Below are 17830 nucleotides of genomic sequence, written 5' to 3'. Positions count from 1 at the left end.
ACGGCTTGGATGCAGCTGTTCGGCCATAGAAACCCATTCCATGAAGCTGTCTGTGCACTGTTCTTGAGCTAATCTGAAGCCCACATGAAGTTTGGAGGTCTGTAGAGATTGACTCTGCAGAAAGTTGGCGACCTCTTCGCACTATGCGCCTCAGCATCCACTGACCCCGCTCCGTCAGTTTACGTGGCCTACCACTTCGTGGCTGAGTTGCTGTCATTCCCAAATGCTTCCACGTTCTTATAATACAGCTGACAGTTGACTGTGGAATATTTAGGAGTGAGGAAATTTCCCGACTGAACTTGTTGCACAGATGGCATCCTATCACAGTTCCACGCTGGAATTCACTGAGCTCCTGAGAGCGACCCATTCTTTCACAAATGTTTGTAAAAACAGTCTGCATGCCTAGGTGCTTGATTTTATTCACCTGTGGCCATGGAAGTGATTGAAACACCTGATTCTGATTATTTGGATGGGTGAGCGAATACTTTGTGTCCATTCACTGTAGAAGAGTTTGAGTGTGCAGTATGTGGTCTGATCGACTGGCACACTGTCCTTTTATAACATCTCTGACTTTTAAATAAAACGTTTTAATGAGAAACCAGTAATACAGTAATATGTTGGGTTAACAAAACTTTATTTTAAGGCACAATGTCATGTGTATGCGGAATAATGGCACTGTCACACTCTACATGTCGTTTACAGCTTTATTTTTCTCTCACATCTAAAACTGTACATAAGTGTAACTGTATTTCTCTGTCACAACTGCTCTCTTTCTTAACTAAAGAACTTTTTAATTACTTAATAATTTTATTTGATTAATCATTTTTTTACAGCTTACTCTTGATTGTTTACCTGAAGTATGAAGTCTAGTTTTGCCAAGCCAAAAATATTCAATTTAAAGTTCAGATCAAATTGTGGCCTTGCAAATAATCAAACCAATGTTAATATGCTTCATAACTAACACTATATTTATTAATATTTATTTTTGTGTATTTTGATCGATGCATCCATGTTGTCTGTCATGTTGAATCATTCAAAGGACTTACAATGTTGATAAAGACATTCAATGACTCTAAGATCAGTATTTCTTTCCTCTCATGCTGTTTTCTTTCAGATTGCAACTGTTTGCTGTAACACCATAATTTCCTCATTTTCTTGTCTTCTTCTTCTTCTTGTTCTGATTTCGGACAACGGTCTCTATTGGAAGGCAATAGATGTGCATTGGTATGTTCTTATAGTAGCTTGTCACCCAGGGCCTATTGCAAGAAACACAGAGGGAATCAGTTTGCAGAAATATTGTTTTCAGCTCTTTCAGGTTTGTGAGAAATAAGCATAGTGATATATCAGAAATCATATACAGTCAAGCCTGAAATTATTCATACCCCTGGCAAATTCTGATTTAAAGTTACTTTTATTCAACCAGCACGTTTTTTTGACCGGAAATGACACAGGCTTCTCCCAAAAGATAAGAAGACGATGTACAAGAGGCATCATTGTGGAAAAAAATATTTATCAGCTTTTATTCACATTTGAACAAAAAGTGTCATGTCCAAAATTATTCGTACCCTTTGCAAACTGTCAGAGTCTATGGGAAAATCCAAAGTTCTATACCATTCCAAATATTCCACGCTGTTCTAAAGCATCCTAATTACCCTGATTCATTGGGAACAGCTGTTTTAATCAACTCAACATTCTGGCTGCTCACAAGTCAGGAAAGGGCTATAAGACCATATCTAAATGTTTTGAAGTTCCAGTGGCTACAGTGCAAAGTATTATTAAAAAATACAAGATGTTCCGCACTGTGAAAAATCTCAGAGGACGTGATCGGAAGCCAAAAGTGACACCTGTGCTGGCCAGGAGGATAGTGAGAGAGGTAAAAAAGAATCCAAGGATCACCACCAAGGCCATCCTGATGAATCTGGGCTCTGCTGATGGCAACATCTCAAGGCAGACAGTCCAACGGACACTGAACACCGCTGGGTTCCACAGACGCAGACCAAGGAGGACACCACTTCTCCAGATAAGGCACACTAAAGCCCGCTTGGCCTTTGCAAATGCTCATCTGGACAAAGAGGAAGTGTTCTGGTCTTCTATTTTATGGTCAGATGAAACTAAAATTGAATTGTTTGGCCACAATGATGTAGCCTTCATTTGGCGTAAAAAAGGAGAAGCCTTCAACCCTAAGAACACCATCCCCACTGTCAAACATGGTGGTGGGAACCTAATGTTTTGGGGGTGTTTTTCAGCCGGTGGACCAGGGAACCTAATCACAGTAAACGGCACCATGAAAAAGGAGCAATACATCAAAATTCTCAACAACAACATCAGGCAGCCTGCAGAGAAACTTGGCCTTGGGCACCAGTGGACATTTCAGCACGACAACGACCCAAAACACAGCAAAAGTGGTGAAGAAATTGTTAGCTGACAAAACATTAACGTTTTGCAGTGGCCCAGCCAGAGTCCTGACTTAAATCCAACTGAGAATCTGTGGAGGAGCTAAAGATCAGGGTGATGGCAAGGAGATCCTCCAACCTGAAAGAGTTGGAGCTCATGGCTAAAGATGAACGGGCAAAAATACCAGTGGAGACATGCAAAAAGCATTATAGGAAGCATTTAATTGCTGTAATAGCCAATAAAGGCTTTTCTATTGATTATTGAGAAGGGTATGAATAATTTTGGACATGCCACTTTTTGTTCAAATGTAAATAAAAGATGAGTAATATTTTTTTCCACAATGATGCCTCTTGTACATCATTTTATTATCTTCTAGGAGACGTCTGTGTCATTTCTAATAAATAAAATAAAAAAACTTGCTGGTTGAATAAAAGTAACTTTAAGTTAGAATTTGCCAGGGGTATGAATAATTTCTGGCTTGACTGTATGTATATATATATATATATATATATGTGTGTGTGTGTGTGTGTGTGTGTGTGTGTACAACAGTTCTTTGTTCCTTTAACAAATCACACTTATTAGATGAAATGATAGTATGACAAAAATATTGCTTTCCTCTGCAGACATTCTACTTAATGTTTTATTGTGAATATGAGCTGAAGAATGAATGCTGTATCAAATGCAGGTAATCACATTTGCTTAGTCCATCTCCATCTCATAATACTCTACATAATACAGTGAGCTTTTAATACAGTAATGCAGTAAGCTTTCAATAAAGCAACTCAAAGTTCCCCCATTACTAGTTCTAAAGTCAAACTAAGATTTGAATCTGTGGTGGAATGAATTTTTTTAAAAGACACAATCGTCAAACTGTATCCCTGATAGCACGCGCACATCTCGGAGACGTCTATTTGACATCTGCATTTACATCTGCAAGACGTAGTTTGCTCATCTGCAATGCGTCTATTGGACGTTTCCTATCAGATGTCAAATAGACGTCTATTAGATGTCTTTAAGATGTTTATGAATTAGAATGCATGTAAAACTGACAGCTTACAGAGCAGATGCTTTCCAGATCAAGAGATCTTTAACAGTCATCTTGCAGATGTACGTGTGCTATCTGGGGTTGTATAAATGTAATATCTCACGAGTAGCAGTGAAATATGGCTGTATATTGGCTCGGCTGTAGGCACGAAGTCATCTAACAGGTGTACGATAACGTCAGCATTTTCACGTCCTTTAATTGAATAGTATAGTAGAGAGAATAGGTTTATACTTCGCTGTCCGCTGGTTGAGGCTGAGGAATAACAGACTTCTCCAGCGGATCCGATTCTCTTCACATCTTACTTGGTCCAGCTCCTGTTGTCTCTTCTCCTCTCTTTGAATGGTTTCCTTCAGGTCTTGTTCTATACGGGCCAGCTGTGCAACACACACTATTTAACATTTCGTCACCTTAGAATTATAAGATTCTATATCTGACATTTATGTCAAAATTGAGTTATTCACATATTCTTATTCTGTGACAATCTTTTTACATTATTTGATGTTTCTTTTGTAAGCTGTGTACAGTTTGGGCCTTTTTTTAGAAAACAAAAATGGTTCTATCTACAGAAGTCGCAAAAATGGAACGCAAAAACTTTGAAGCTCAATATCTCAAAAGTGCTCAGAATGCAGATAGAACCTTATAATTCTAAGGTGACGATTTGTCTAAATGTACCTTTGTGAGATCAACAGAAAAATGTATTATGCAAATTAATTATTTCTACTTTCTAGTAAAAACTACATTTTTAATGTTTTTCAAAACGTATTACCTCTTCCAGCAAACATCTTTGGTCTTCTATTTTTCTTTGCTGCTGATTCAGTGTAATTGAAGCTGTTTCTTCTCTTTTCTGAACTAAATGAGAGCTTAGAGGTGGAGATAAACATACATGACCTATTAAAATGTATCTGTATAGAACAAACTATAATTGCTTTGAGTGGAATTACATCCCACAGAGTTTGTTTTTGTTCTGCCGCAGTTGTCCTAATGTCAAAATCATAATGCAACGAAATGAATGCAAATATTCGTCAGAATTATAAGGATTTAACTATTGTGCGCTGTTCAACTCTGAAACTATTAATGGACACTATTAATGAAAGATGAGCAATGATATTGCATTTTACTGTCTGTACTTTTTTATTGAACAAGAATTGGCTAATGATTTTAGTTGTTTAAATGAGTTCAAACAAAATTTGAATTATAACGACGTGCTGAAATGAATGGGGCCAATGCGTTAAAATAAATAAGTGTTCAAATACTCTTGAGTTTCAACAATGTGCAACACAAAAGACAAAAAAATATGCTTGCTAACTAATTTTAGTATGGAAAAATTAATCGTTGACCTGTGTAAAGTTGTAAAGAATTTTGCTGATATAACAACATAACAGCTAAAACTCACATTTCACATTTCTTCTTTAAATTGTCCAAAAATGGTCCCCATTCATATTCAGTGTAAATGTCTTGTGGTAACCATAAGAAGCCTGTCAAGAATCCTAAAAGAAATCTGACCAAAGATAAATGTGTTTAAAAGCTTTACATACCTCTGTTCTGTTCGTTCCATCTGCTCATCTATCCTGAAATCTGTTTCCATGTTCTTGTCTAAAATGATCTAACAGAGAAAATGAAAATGATTGAAATGCATATTGTCTCAAGTATGAGGTGTATTGCCTTTATTTATAAAATGCTTTGAAAAATGAAAGCATAAGAGGATTTAGTCTGTAACCACTGACAAATGAACTGAAGCCTGTCATGAGGGAAACTGACACCTGTGTAACTCCACCTGACTGCAGGTTATTTACCACACGCTCCTCTCAGGTGCGCATACACAACACATTACCAATGGATTTTGAGGGATTGTAATGTTTGATAATCTATTAGTAAATAAAGCACTTAAATAAAACTTTGTGCAATTTTTTTTTAATTCATAAAAAGGGTGTTTGTACTCACCTGATTTTGAGTGTCCATTCTGTTCCTCTCTGACCCGCTTGTCTTCTTCTCACTCACTGCGCTCCTTTATCTTCAGCATTGTTCTTCAATAATGCAGCACTTCTTTGGTTTCTCCTTCCATGACTTCAGGTTTCCTTCGGTGTGATCGTACTCCTCCCATCTGTCCTCACGTCTAATTAGATTCTTTAAGTGCTGCTGTCTTCGCGCTTGAATAAGTCATAACAACTAGAAAAATTAATGCGGACATTGTGCAGAGCCTGAGTCTTATTTAACATGCTGTTTTTGTTACGTGTTCATTGTTTCGTTACATAAATATAAAACTGTCATTGCGGATAACATGTTAATTAAATAAAGGGCCACTTATGTGTACTGAAAGAGATACATTATCACTACTTAAGAACACTTTTAAAGAGAACACGTTGTAATAATGTCAAACTAGATCAAAATAAGTTACTCAAGACAAACTTTAAGTTGGTTTGAGAAAGCTTTGAAAAAGGTTTAAAAGTTTAAAAAGTTTTAAGTTTGTTTTCAGTCTGAAATAGTTTGAAGTTTAAAGTAGTTTTGAAAGGTTAAAGTTTGAATATTTTGAAGGCAATACTGAGATCTCTCAGAGATAGATAGATTAACAAGTAACTAGCATGTTGTTATAATAAAGTTACTAGCTTGCTGATACCATGTTTCTAGCATGATTAACATGTTACTAGCAAGTTGTTAGCATGGTTAGCAAGTTACTAGCATGTTGTTAACACGATAAGCCCATTGCTAGTATGTTTCTAGCATGATTAACATGTTACTAGCAAGTTGTTAGCATGGTTAGCAAGTTACTAGCATGTTGTTAACACGATAAGCCCATTGCTAGTATGTTTCTATCATGCTTAACATGTTACTAGCCTGTTGTTAGCATGATTAGCATGTTTCTAGCATGATTAGCAAGTTGCTAGCATGCTACTAATGTGTTTCTGGCATGAATAGCATGTTACTAGCATGTTGTATGTTTCTACCATGATTAGCATGTTACTAGCATGTTGTTACCAATATTAGCAAATTACTAGCATGTTACTAGCATGTAGTTAACAAGATTTTAGCATGATTGGCATGTTCATAGCATGTAGTTAACATGGTAAGCATGTTACTAGCATTTTAAAATATAAGCATGTTAATAGTATATTTCTAACATGATTAGCATGCAGTTAGCATGATTAGACTGTCACAAGCCTGTTGTTAGCATGATTAGCAATTTACTAGCAAGTTTTGTAGCATGATTAGCATGTTGTTAGAAGGTCGCATTTGAAGGTCGCATTTGAAGTGTCCTACTTGCTTTTCTGAAATGAGACAGCCTCGATGATGTATGCAGCCTTTGAATGCAACCTCCGGAGGGCGCAGCCTTCTAAATGAGACACAGCTATAGTTCACAGAAGGGCAGTTTGATTGAGTCTCAAGGGATTGTGGGAGTTTTGTCAGTTGGAGTTTGAATAGTTTGAATAGTGTTTGCTTACCCCAAAAGAACCATACCGTCTAAGACCAATTATTGTGAATCAACATTTAGCATTTTTAGTGTCATTGCCAAATTAACCGACTGAACTAGTGGAGAGAAGCGAGTGTTTTCAAACTTTAAACCAACTGAACCAATTCAGCTTCACTGAATAATTTATTGTTTGCTTAATGATTCACTGTTCACTGATGCACTCAAAACTCAACATGCTGAGGATATCTGCTAGTTAACTGTTATAAACAACACAAAAGTGTGTGTGTGTGTGTGTGTGTGTGTTTTTTAATAATCTGCAAAGTCTAAACTATCATTAGCATATACAGTAATAGCTGGTCAAACAGGGCCATAAAACAATGGAAGTTTTTTTTTTCTGAATTTAAATTCTTTTGAACGTCTTTTCTTTCTAAGCAGCCAACCTCCTTCTAAAGAAAAAGTACAGTACTGTAGCTTCTGCTGAACACATCTTTATTGTTTTTTTAGTACCTGCTTCAGTTGCTGTTGATTAACAAGTCTGTGTATTTAAACCCTGCATTCTCTGTGTTCCCTGCTGAAAAAAACAGCATATGCTGGTTAGGTAGGTTTTGGTGCTGGGATGCTGGTTTTAGCTGGTTTATGCTGGTCCTTTGCTGCCACCAAAGGACCAGCATAAACCAGCAAAGGACCAGCATAAACCACCAAAGGACCAGCATACCCCAGCAAAGGACCAGCATAAACCAGCAAAGGACCAGGATAAACCAGCAAAGGACCAGCATAAACCACCAAAGGACCAGCATAAACCAAAGGACCAGCATAAACCAGCAAAGGACCAGCATAAACCAACAAATGACCAGCATAAACCAGCAAAGGACCAACATAAACCAGCTAAAACCAGCATCCCAGCACCAAAACCTACCTAACTAGCATATGCTGTTTTTTTCAGCAGGGTTGTCTGTTCAATCTTGTTCATGGTATTTGTAGTGTGTTGCTTTGTTTGCTGTGTTTATTAAAACGCCTTGTGAACTTTCTTCTTTGTGTGTTTTATTCAGGACAACAACACAGAAACCTTCCAATGTCTGTTTGCACAGGTGAAAACCTATATGCTGGAAAAATGTAAATCTGAAAATGACAACACAAAGCACATTTGTCTTTTGGAAAATCTATGGTGTTTGTTTAAACTGTATGGCCAGGTTTCAAGTGATTTCAATCAGAGATTCAGCTCTGTCAATCCAAGGTTGTGTCGTTTCTCCCCAGGGCAGTTGTTGGCCATGGGCTGGACTCTGGGGGCAGTCTGGATCGGTGGAGGAGAGATAACATGTACTGATCCGAAAGATCCTTGTTGAACAGCCTGGAGAACATAAAAAAAAAAAAATGAAAGAAACATCACAAACTGGTCTTTTCACTGGTTCAGACACCACACTTTCTGCTCTGGCTGCTTTACCACAGTAGATAAAAATACTCTATTTTGAAACTTGAAACTAGGTTTTCATCCCAAACTTGTCCCAAAATATCTTCCCTAAGAAAGGGAACGAGACACTGCGTCCTCTAGGGATGCTATGGGTAACGCCATCAGCGTCACTTGTGTCTGAGGCATACATCCAAAAATTACAATATCATTGGCTGGCGACAGCCTATGACGTCACTACCGGCTTGACCACAGTATAAAAGGACGCCAGGAGAATACAACATCCGCTTCTTCATCTGAAGCTTACGTCGGAAGCATGGCAGTGAGACTAGAGGACTCAGTGTCTCGTTTCCTTTCTCAGGGAACCATGGTTACATACGTAACCTGAGATGTTCCCTTTCGAGGGAACATCCTGTGTCCTCTAGGGGTCGCTATGGGGAACGGTCATACCCAAGCTGCCATGCTGAGGGGAGTGCATGCCAAACATCAAGGCGAGCACTAAGTACCAACTCCACCAGGTGAGCTGCCCCAATGATGTCCAAGCAACTGTCAGTGACCTATCCCCTACGGCCAAGAGCCTGAGCTGCGTACCTGAGACCTACCTGTTAGGGGTCAGATATTCCCGACCCAGGGTAGGGCTCGAAGACTTGGAATCAAAAAGAGACTTGTTTAATGGGATGTGGCCAAGCGTCTAGGAGATAACTAGACCCTGGCCTTCCACTCAGGGGGCAACTGACAATACCACAGGAGCATAGCTCAGCAGCAACACCCTGCATCAGGAAGGTATCAGGAGGATATGTGGGGCCCAAGGTAAAAACCAGGGTCTGACCAACTCAGAGAAAGGAAACGAGGCTGCAGCGCGTAACCCTTACCATGCAGGATTTTAGAAAGAACGCAAAAAGCTAGTGTGCGTGCTTGCTACAATGTGGATTTAAGGAAGTGCACAGAGACTAGCGTGTTCACTTACCAAAACATGGATTAGAGGAGTACCGTTTAAAGGGTGGCTATCATCGACACACCAAATGAATACCGCAATAAAACCTCATAAAAATCTTAAATATGAGGGGAACAAGGCTGCTTATCACGACAGTGACAAGACCGTCTCCGGAACACTATGCTCATGTAGCACAGCATCCAGCTCTAGGCTGAGAGGGGAACTCAAATGCTTATGATTGAACAGGCAGCAAAACATGGAGGCAGAAAGGGGCCTCACAGGTTGCTGTTGCTGGGCCAGGGAGCAGAGAATTCAACCCTGAGCTAGAGGGGGAAATCCTGAGCACTCAAAAGACCCCCCCGGATGCATGGAGAAGTTCACCATGAAACAGTCTAGACAGGAAGGCTGGGAGAAGCCAGACCCCCTGACGTGGCTGTGGAGCCCACAGAGCGGGAGGTTCGACTGCGGGAGGGCCCTCAACAGGGGCCGGCATACTTGAAAGGGAGCGACATGCTCATAGGTGACCCTCTAAGATGAGGGGAGCAATGCTAAACTTAACCAGCTAAATAGCAAACTCATCAGGGAGGCAGCAAGCGGCCAATCATCTGATGTTATTGCCATGGAGGGCTCCTCTCTTGGTTTTCTTTCACAAGAGAAAAGCCACACCTGACCAGCATGAGTGGTTAATGGCCCAAGGTGGGGCCTGCCTTATTCTCCAAAGGCAGACCGAAAGGGGGGGCCGTAAAAATGGTATCCAGCAGGGTTGGGGCCATTCATAAATTGAATTGAGAATGAATGGTAAATTCCAATTCACTTCCTGGAATGGAATTGGAATTGCATGCAGCTGACAGGAAATGGAATTGGAATTGAATTGGAATGTCAGGAAACAGAATTGAATTCAAATAAATTCCACTAAATTCCACTTGAGTACTAAATAAAATAATTTGACTCGATTTGCTTTTATAGTTTATAGTACATTTAATATTGTAAATCACATAAACGACAAACATATAAAAGAAATACAAAGTACTGTACGTTTAGTATGTTAAGCATGATCATTTCACATGCCAAATTTCAGGAAATGATAATAATTCGATGCAATAAAAAGTGAATGAAATAAATGAATGAACATGACTCATTTGTTTGTGAGTTGAGACATAATATATGTGGTAATCATATATTGAATGTATAGTACATCCAGCAACTTATCACCACTGTCATTCAATTATTAATTAACAATGTACAGTTCTCATTTTTATTTACTTGCATTTGATCAACTCTATTCAATCATGGTATTTGTAAAGCATCATAAAAAAAGTTCAAATGTATGTCTCTAAATGCAATCACAAATAAATGCTCAGAAACAGCAATAAACGGAATTCAGTGGAATTTCCCTGAATTGAATTCCACTTCCTGTAATTCCAATTCAATTCCAACTCTGTTTCCTGTAATTGTTGTTGAATTCCAATTCCAGTTCCATTTCCTTCTTTGAATTGGAATTGTTGAATTCATTCCGGAATTGACCCCAACCCTGGTATCCAGCTTAAAATAAGGGGATCAGACATTTCAACAGGTTAGAAGAAGGGTTCTCATCAGATGACAGCTGGCCAGGCGAAGACCATATGGCAACACAGAATGGTTGGCATTCTCAGCCTTCAAGCTGAGGCAGGATCTCATGGCTCAATACTGGGAGCAATAGGTCTCATAGCTTACCCTCGTGTAGAGGGGAGCGGTTCCTGGCTAGACCATAAGTAGCTGTTACCTCCACATGAGACCTGAAGAGCTATAGTTCCTCAGAGCCATAGCGATCAGGGAGGGTTTGTTCAGAAACACCTCTCACTCGAACCTTGGTGAAGGCAGTGCTCACTCCTCAGACGGGCGCCGCACTGGTTCAACCATAAGGGCAATGTGACAGAAAGGCACAATAAGCCACTGCTAAATGGACTGCAAAGTGGAGTAAAAGAGTTGAACCACTCAACGCCTCAGCAAGAGGAGCCCAAACTCTGGATATTGAATAAGGTTTGTGGTGGATGTTACTAGACCCAGAAAAAGCCCCTCGGGGCGAGACCTAGGTAGCGTGTCCAGGCCAGGCAGCTCCTCGAAGCAACGCCCAGCCAGGACATCAGGGAGCACATTATAAAGCGTATGCTCCAACAGTTCAACCTGAATGGAGGACCCGCGAGTCCTGAAGTTGCAGTGTTATGCAGAAGACTTGATGGCTTCCCAAGGGGGCTTTCACAGAAGCCAGGAATTGGCTGCATGATCCAGCAGGCATGGGTCCAGATGAGGACTACCATACAGACTAAATCCAGTGTCAACAGGTGAGGTTGCCATCACAGTAGTCAGTAACATAGAGGGGTCATAGAAACAGACAGACAGGTCCCAGAAAACACTGCAAAGTGCGCTAGTAACAGGATCACACAACCTCAAGTTAGAGGAAATAAAAGGATTGTACTCACTCAACCTAGCGCCTGCACAGGATTCAAGTCCACAGATATACAGCAGAGTCCAAAAAGGACTTGGGTCTGGACGATCAGTAAGGTGGTTCTATGGACATAGAACCCGCCCAAAACATCATGGGTCCATCCTAAGAGACTACAGATGGAAGCGCAGGAGGCTCCTACCCAACCTCAATTAGGAAGAAACAATAGTGTTTCCAGGGAAATTGGAGAAGGGAAGAAAGAAGGCATGTGTTACAAACCTCCCAAGTAAGGTGAATAGGTGGTTAGGCTTTACTCCCTCAGGTCTTGCCTACCTACCCTTGACTCGTGCCTCCTCCCGGCAATACCTGGAGATGGGGGAGGGGCACGAGTCACGACACTAGTCTTCTGCACCTGTCTTCGGGCCAGGACCCCTTTTCTGTTTGGGCTCAGGCCTGGTCCTTCTTGGAATGAAGGTCCTAAAGGCGGCTTAACGCACGTTCACCTCCCTGAACTTCTCGACCAAGGTCTCAACAAAAGTACCGAAAAGTTCAGAAGGCGAAACTGGGGCATCAAGGAGAAAGCCCTTCTCTTTCTTCCCGATATCCACCAGGTTCACCCAAAGATGCTTCTGTAACCATTATGGCCGCCATAGCTCTGCCCATGGCAGTGGCGGACTGTTTAGTAGCACGGAGGGCAAGATCCGTGGTGCGGTGCAGTTCAGCTACTTCCTCAGGGGAAAGACCCTGACCTTATCCAGGTCTTTCAGCAGATCAACCTGATAAGCTTGAAGCACTACCATGGTGTGCAGTGAAGCCACAACCTGAGCCGCTGCCGCGTATGCCCCACCATTCAAACGAGATGTATCTTGAAGGGGTTTGGATGGTGGAAAAGGAGCCTTGAGAGAGGACGTCTCACCACTAGAGAGACAGCATGTTAGCGTCTCTTCTATAGGGGCAACCTCTCATACCCGCTCTCACACATCCTTTCAATATTTGCATAACTAGTGTGTTGAATGGTGTGTTGAAACCTATGAATACGAGATGAGAATGGGTTTTTCCATGCCTTCTCAACCTCCACATGGAGAAGAAATGCAAGGCTCTCTTGATCCAGGGGGCTATGGTTGGAAAGGTAACACTCATCGAGGACGACCCCGTGGTGCCACCTTCTTCACCCGCTTTCACAGCAAATCAGGCCTCGCTGTTGCGCATTCCATAACCTCCAGCAGTTTAACGTACGCAGGGCAAGAGGATTAGCCTTTTTCCCATAAATCGGAAAGTACGTCAGCGCAGGGTAAAGTCAGTTCCGCTACAGGTCTGTGCCTATTATATTAATATGCTCTTGTCTTAAATAATGCCTTTTACCTTTTCTTTTTTGTCTGCTTTCCAAGTTGTTATATAATCAACAAAGAAACAATATTTTACTTGTTTGTAATTTATATGGGCACTCAGACCGCTGACTCGTCAATATAATATGCACAACATAGCGCCAGCTATAGTTTCTGTTCTCCATCTCCGGTATATTTAAGCGTATTTTCTCAATTTACTCAGTCATTTCCCTCGAATCACTACATCATGGTAAATTATGACTGCATTTGACAGCATTTATATCCAAATGCACATTTCCCCAAGAATAAATGAAACGATCCGGAGTCCGGATGATGCATAAACTCAATACAACAAAGTAATCCGGATCCACAAGGAATAAAGCCATTAATCGGAGTCATGTCTTGTTTAGTATTATATTATTTTATTATGTATATCCCTTGGCACATTATGCAACGTACATTTACACCGTAAAATGAATAATGCAAAGGAGAGCAAGTAGAAAATACAATACTACTTTAATAATAATAATAACAATATTAATCCCCAAAAAAATTATGTGAAGAGTCATAATGCACAGCCAGCACCAAATAGACTGAACGGCAAAACTCAAAACTGTGCTGTATTATAAGTGCTAACATTCATAATTAAATAAACATAGTATTTGTGATGACCAGAAGCTGACACAAAGTTTTTGAAGAAATGCTTGCAATTTTTAGAGTAAAACACCGGTATATATCGTAGTATCACAGTATCTATTTTGTAAAAATAGATTTTGATTCCCGAAAAACGGAAAGCCCCCTTTTCAACTCATCAGCCTGGTCCGCCTGTGAACCACAGGGAGCAGATGGCTGCCCCTCCTTCCTCGAAAAGAGGGACAAACGAGAGCGGAGCGATCTAATAGAAAGAAGCTCACAATGAACGCAAGCTGCCCCCTCAAAGACACTGTGTGCATGCTCTTTGCCCAAACAAACAACGCAAAGATTGTGTGTGTCATCAGGTGTCAGAAAACGAGGACACAGATATGCACACTTCTTACGTTTTACTAGTGCTCGCCATAGTAAAGGGAATAAAATGGTATCGCCGGCCAATACTATTGTCGTTTTTGGATGTATACTTCAGACGCGAGTCACACAGAAGTCGTTCCCCATAGCGACCCCTAGAAGATGCAGTTGGGAACTTAATGAAAAAAATCTAAACTACTGTTAGACTACTGTATAACCGTTGAAATGGTTAATATTGCTACTTTTAGTCACTCCTCAGCAGTGCAAACCACTCACCGTTGGTTGAAAGATTTCACATTTGACCTCAATAGGAACTTTCATCTCCAGCCCGTCATCCGCATTGATATGTGAACCAGTGCAAAACCCCTTGTGCTTTAGACAACAGAAAGAAGTTACTGCACTTACACACATTTGAATGGCAAAGGCAATGCAAAGCAAGTTTATATTGATCTGAATCGAGTTCTTACAGCGGACTCTGAGTCCTTCAGCTTGCATTGTGTGAGGTCGATATCAGCTGTGCTTTTCTTGCAGTCAGTCTCTTGAATGGTGAACTCCACAAAGTAAGACGGACCCACAACCCACTGCGACACACAGCACACATCTCCAGTCATGTATGCAGGACAGAAGCAATCGATCTAATGATTTACTGGCGTTGACATACCTGCATGCTGGCTGCTGTTATATTCAGAAGAGCAAAGAAATGTGGGGAAGCGTTCTCTTTGTTAAACTTCTGCAGGGCCAGCCTTGTGGTCTCAGATATAACTGGATCATCTAAGCGTTCTGCAGTTGGACAGTCGGGGCAAGTGTTTACTATAGCTCGAGCTGCCACTGCCAAACAGTGAGGTAAAAACAGCATTTATCAGTAAAGATATTACGGACAAAGGTGAAAGCATTATATAAAGCCAGAAATCTACATATTAAATCAATATATACATCAAATCGATTTGATTTAAACTCATCATTTTAAACCAATTATTTTTTGTGTGTTGTTGGACAGAACATCCCATTAAAGTAAGAGTTAATGCAGTCACAGCACACCTTGTTGGATGGAGCAGTTGTAATTCTCAACTTTGATTGAGCTCTGAAGGGAAACGTATGCATCACATGTGCCAAACACCTAATATAGATTAGATAACAGTCAACTCTTTAGTCAAACACAATATAAATGGTAACTAAAGTATATTATAGTGCATACTAGTATTTGACTGTGAAAAGAAGTTCTGATGAACTGGTCCACAGAGTAAAACACATACCGGTAGATTGCCAATCCCCTTAATAGAACAGGTTTTCCAGTTTTTCCTGCTGATCACATGACATTCTGTTTCCAGAACATCTATCGTCAGGTGCAAATGGCTCACGCCTTCTGCCTTTGTTAGAAGCAAACATGACATTAATCAAACTAGAATGAAATAACCTTTTAAAGACCCACGCTTTATACAGTAGTGGTATCTTTGTTGCATCATTGTTCTTTTCAGATTTCATTTCCCAAATCCATGTAAATTTTATATATATATTTATAAAAAAAAGTAATAAAAAACGTGTCTATCTTTTTAAGTGAAAGTATGATGAACATATAGCATGTGAGCATTCACTTTGTGTTTATCTAATTTTTGACCAAGAATGGTCAAATTTCCAGTCTCACGTGCCTCAAACCAGCTGTGAGTCAACTTGAAATGGACTTGGACTCAGGCTCTAATGGGAATCTGTTTATTTAGCCTTTGTGTTATTGGGATGTATTTGTTAGTGTTGGAAATACTTTCTATACACAGAAGTTAATTTTAACACTGCAGCATGCAATTCAGTCCACTGGCATCAATCAATCACTCTTAATATTGTGTTTATATAGTGTATATTTTAACATACCAGCATGTATGAACCCGAAAAGAGGATCAGTTAGGTAAAAAAATATATGTATCAATAATGTACAGATAATTTGAAAAGGTTCAACAACCTACTCAAATGCATCCATACTAGTATCAACACTCACCTTTATGTCCTGTTTGACATCATAAATGCGGTTGAGTGAGAGGACATACCCTTCCTGCCTGTCTGCGTTTATCTGATCTAGGGTTTCCTCCGTTGCTTTCACCACAGCGTTGTGTTGGCATTCGGTGGGCATTGGGGAGGCGCTGCCATGCTGCCAGAACACACACCCCAACAACACCAAGAGCAAAGTCTGCATCCTCATCTCTGTATTTCTGGAGCACTTTTGCTAGAGAGCCGTGAAAGAGACGGCAGATGAAAAATACAGTTTGACTCTTACACAAAACACTGAACTTTCACCTGCGGCTGTCAGCAAACACAGTCTTTATCTGCCACTGTTCTGTATGCTGCTGTCTGCTCGCTAGTAAACAGTGATGCAATAAAGGTCAAAACTACACTGCAGGCCTCCTTACACCTGCCTTTAATATCCAGAAGACTCTATTATCATGTGTTGACCAAAACATTAACAAAATTACTGATGCACTTAGATTGTCAAAATCTCAAAAATCGTGGTCCCACTTTACATTAGGTGGCCTTAACTACTATGCACTTACATTTAAATTAACCATTTGATACAATGTACTTATTGTGTACATGCATGTTTTTACATTGTACTTATATATTTTTAAAAACCTATTTGTAATTAATTTCTGTAATTAGCACTGTTGACCCATTCCTTACACCCTAACCCACCCTTAAACCTATCTATACCACCAAACCTGTCCCTAACCTTACCCATATCCCACCTTAACAGAAGCAAAAGTGTTTTGCAATGCAATATGACCACATTAAGTACATTGTACTTATTTTTTGATGTACAGTGCCTTGCGAAAGTATTCATAGCATTCATTTTTTCCACATTTTGTTATGTTGCTGCCTTATGTTAAACTACTTTAAATTACTTTTTTCCCACATCAATCTACACTCCCTACTCCATAATGGCAAAAATGAAGGGGTATGAATAATTTTGCAAGGCACTGTAAAGTACATAATAGTTAAGACCACTTAATATAAAGTGTGAACAAATTCTTAAATCTTAAAGATTTTCTACACTGATAAAATTGAGTTTGTGGTGAAGTAAAACAAATGTAATTTCTACATTAAATAATTGAGTTCATGCAACAATAAAAAAAGAGTAAATTCAATATTAAGCTTGTTGAATTTAAATTTTAAACATATAAGTATATTTTACTTGGAATTGTTTGTTGTTTGTACAAAGATTGTTTAAGGTGAGATACTGCAGGCAAAAACACTGGTTTTCATGCACCTGTCAAGAGATTTTGGGCTTTTTGATGTTTCATAAAGTGTTTTTTCAGACTAGTGGAAAGAAAACACCCAAAAGACACTGGTAAGTGTTTCTTTGATAGCACTTTATCTATTTGTGTCAACAGATTTCAATTACAATACATATTTTTAAAGGCTGTTTTCTCAAAATGAGTTTTTTCTCCTACACTGAGCCATAAATCTCCACTTCCGTTGCACTTACACACACCAAACTTTACATTTTTATACCTGTCTATCTTGAAGGTTTTTACAGAGGGATTTGTTCATATATATTTTGATAACTTGATTTTATACAACATTTTATTCATCCCAAAATGGTAAAAAATACATTGTTTTCTGTCTGTTCTAAGTATTTTCTGAATTATGGAGTGACAATATGAGATACCCAAAATCCCCTCTATAAAAACATTTCACTCTAATATGTAAAAAAAAATAAAAAAAATAAATAAACAAGAATTTTGAAACTGACTTCATCCAGTGTTTAGATTTTTGTACTAGAAATGTATGCAAATTTGCGCATATTTCATTAAAATTGGCTCAGTTGCATATTTAAACCTACCATTTTTAGAAAACTTGTAATACAAAAAATGTTTGCTGGTCATGTTGCTGGTCAAGGACCAGTATAAACCA

General features: G+C 39.5%; 1 protein-coding gene across 1 annotated transcript; it reads right to left on the bottom strand.

The window, feature by feature from the left end:
• Positions 1-7861: 7861 nt before the first annotated feature.
• LOC141339265 (fetuin-B) lies at positions 7862-16223 on the bottom strand. Its single transcript, XM_073844893.1, has 7 exons — positions 15921-16223; positions 15187-15300; positions 14972-15050; positions 14595-14761; positions 14401-14514; positions 14210-14305; positions 7862-8193 (listed from the first exon to the last, which is right to left on the bottom strand). Exons 1-7 carry the CDS (start codon positions 16119-16121, stop codon positions 8053-8055), a joined length of 912 nt encoding a protein of 303 aa, XP_073700994.1. The 5' UTR covers positions 16122-16223; the 3' UTR covers positions 7862-8052.
• Between the last annotated feature and the right edge of the window lie 1607 nt (positions 16224-17830).

This window comes from Garra rufa, chromosome 7 (genome assembly GCF_049309525.1).
Source record: "Garra rufa chromosome 7, GarRuf1.0, whole genome shotgun sequence".
NCBI lineage: Eukaryota > Metazoa > Chordata > Actinopteri > Cypriniformes > Cyprinidae > Garra > Garra rufa.
The sequence above is the reverse complement of the archived record's forward strand: the minus strand, read 5'-3'. Positions and strand labels throughout refer to the sequence as shown.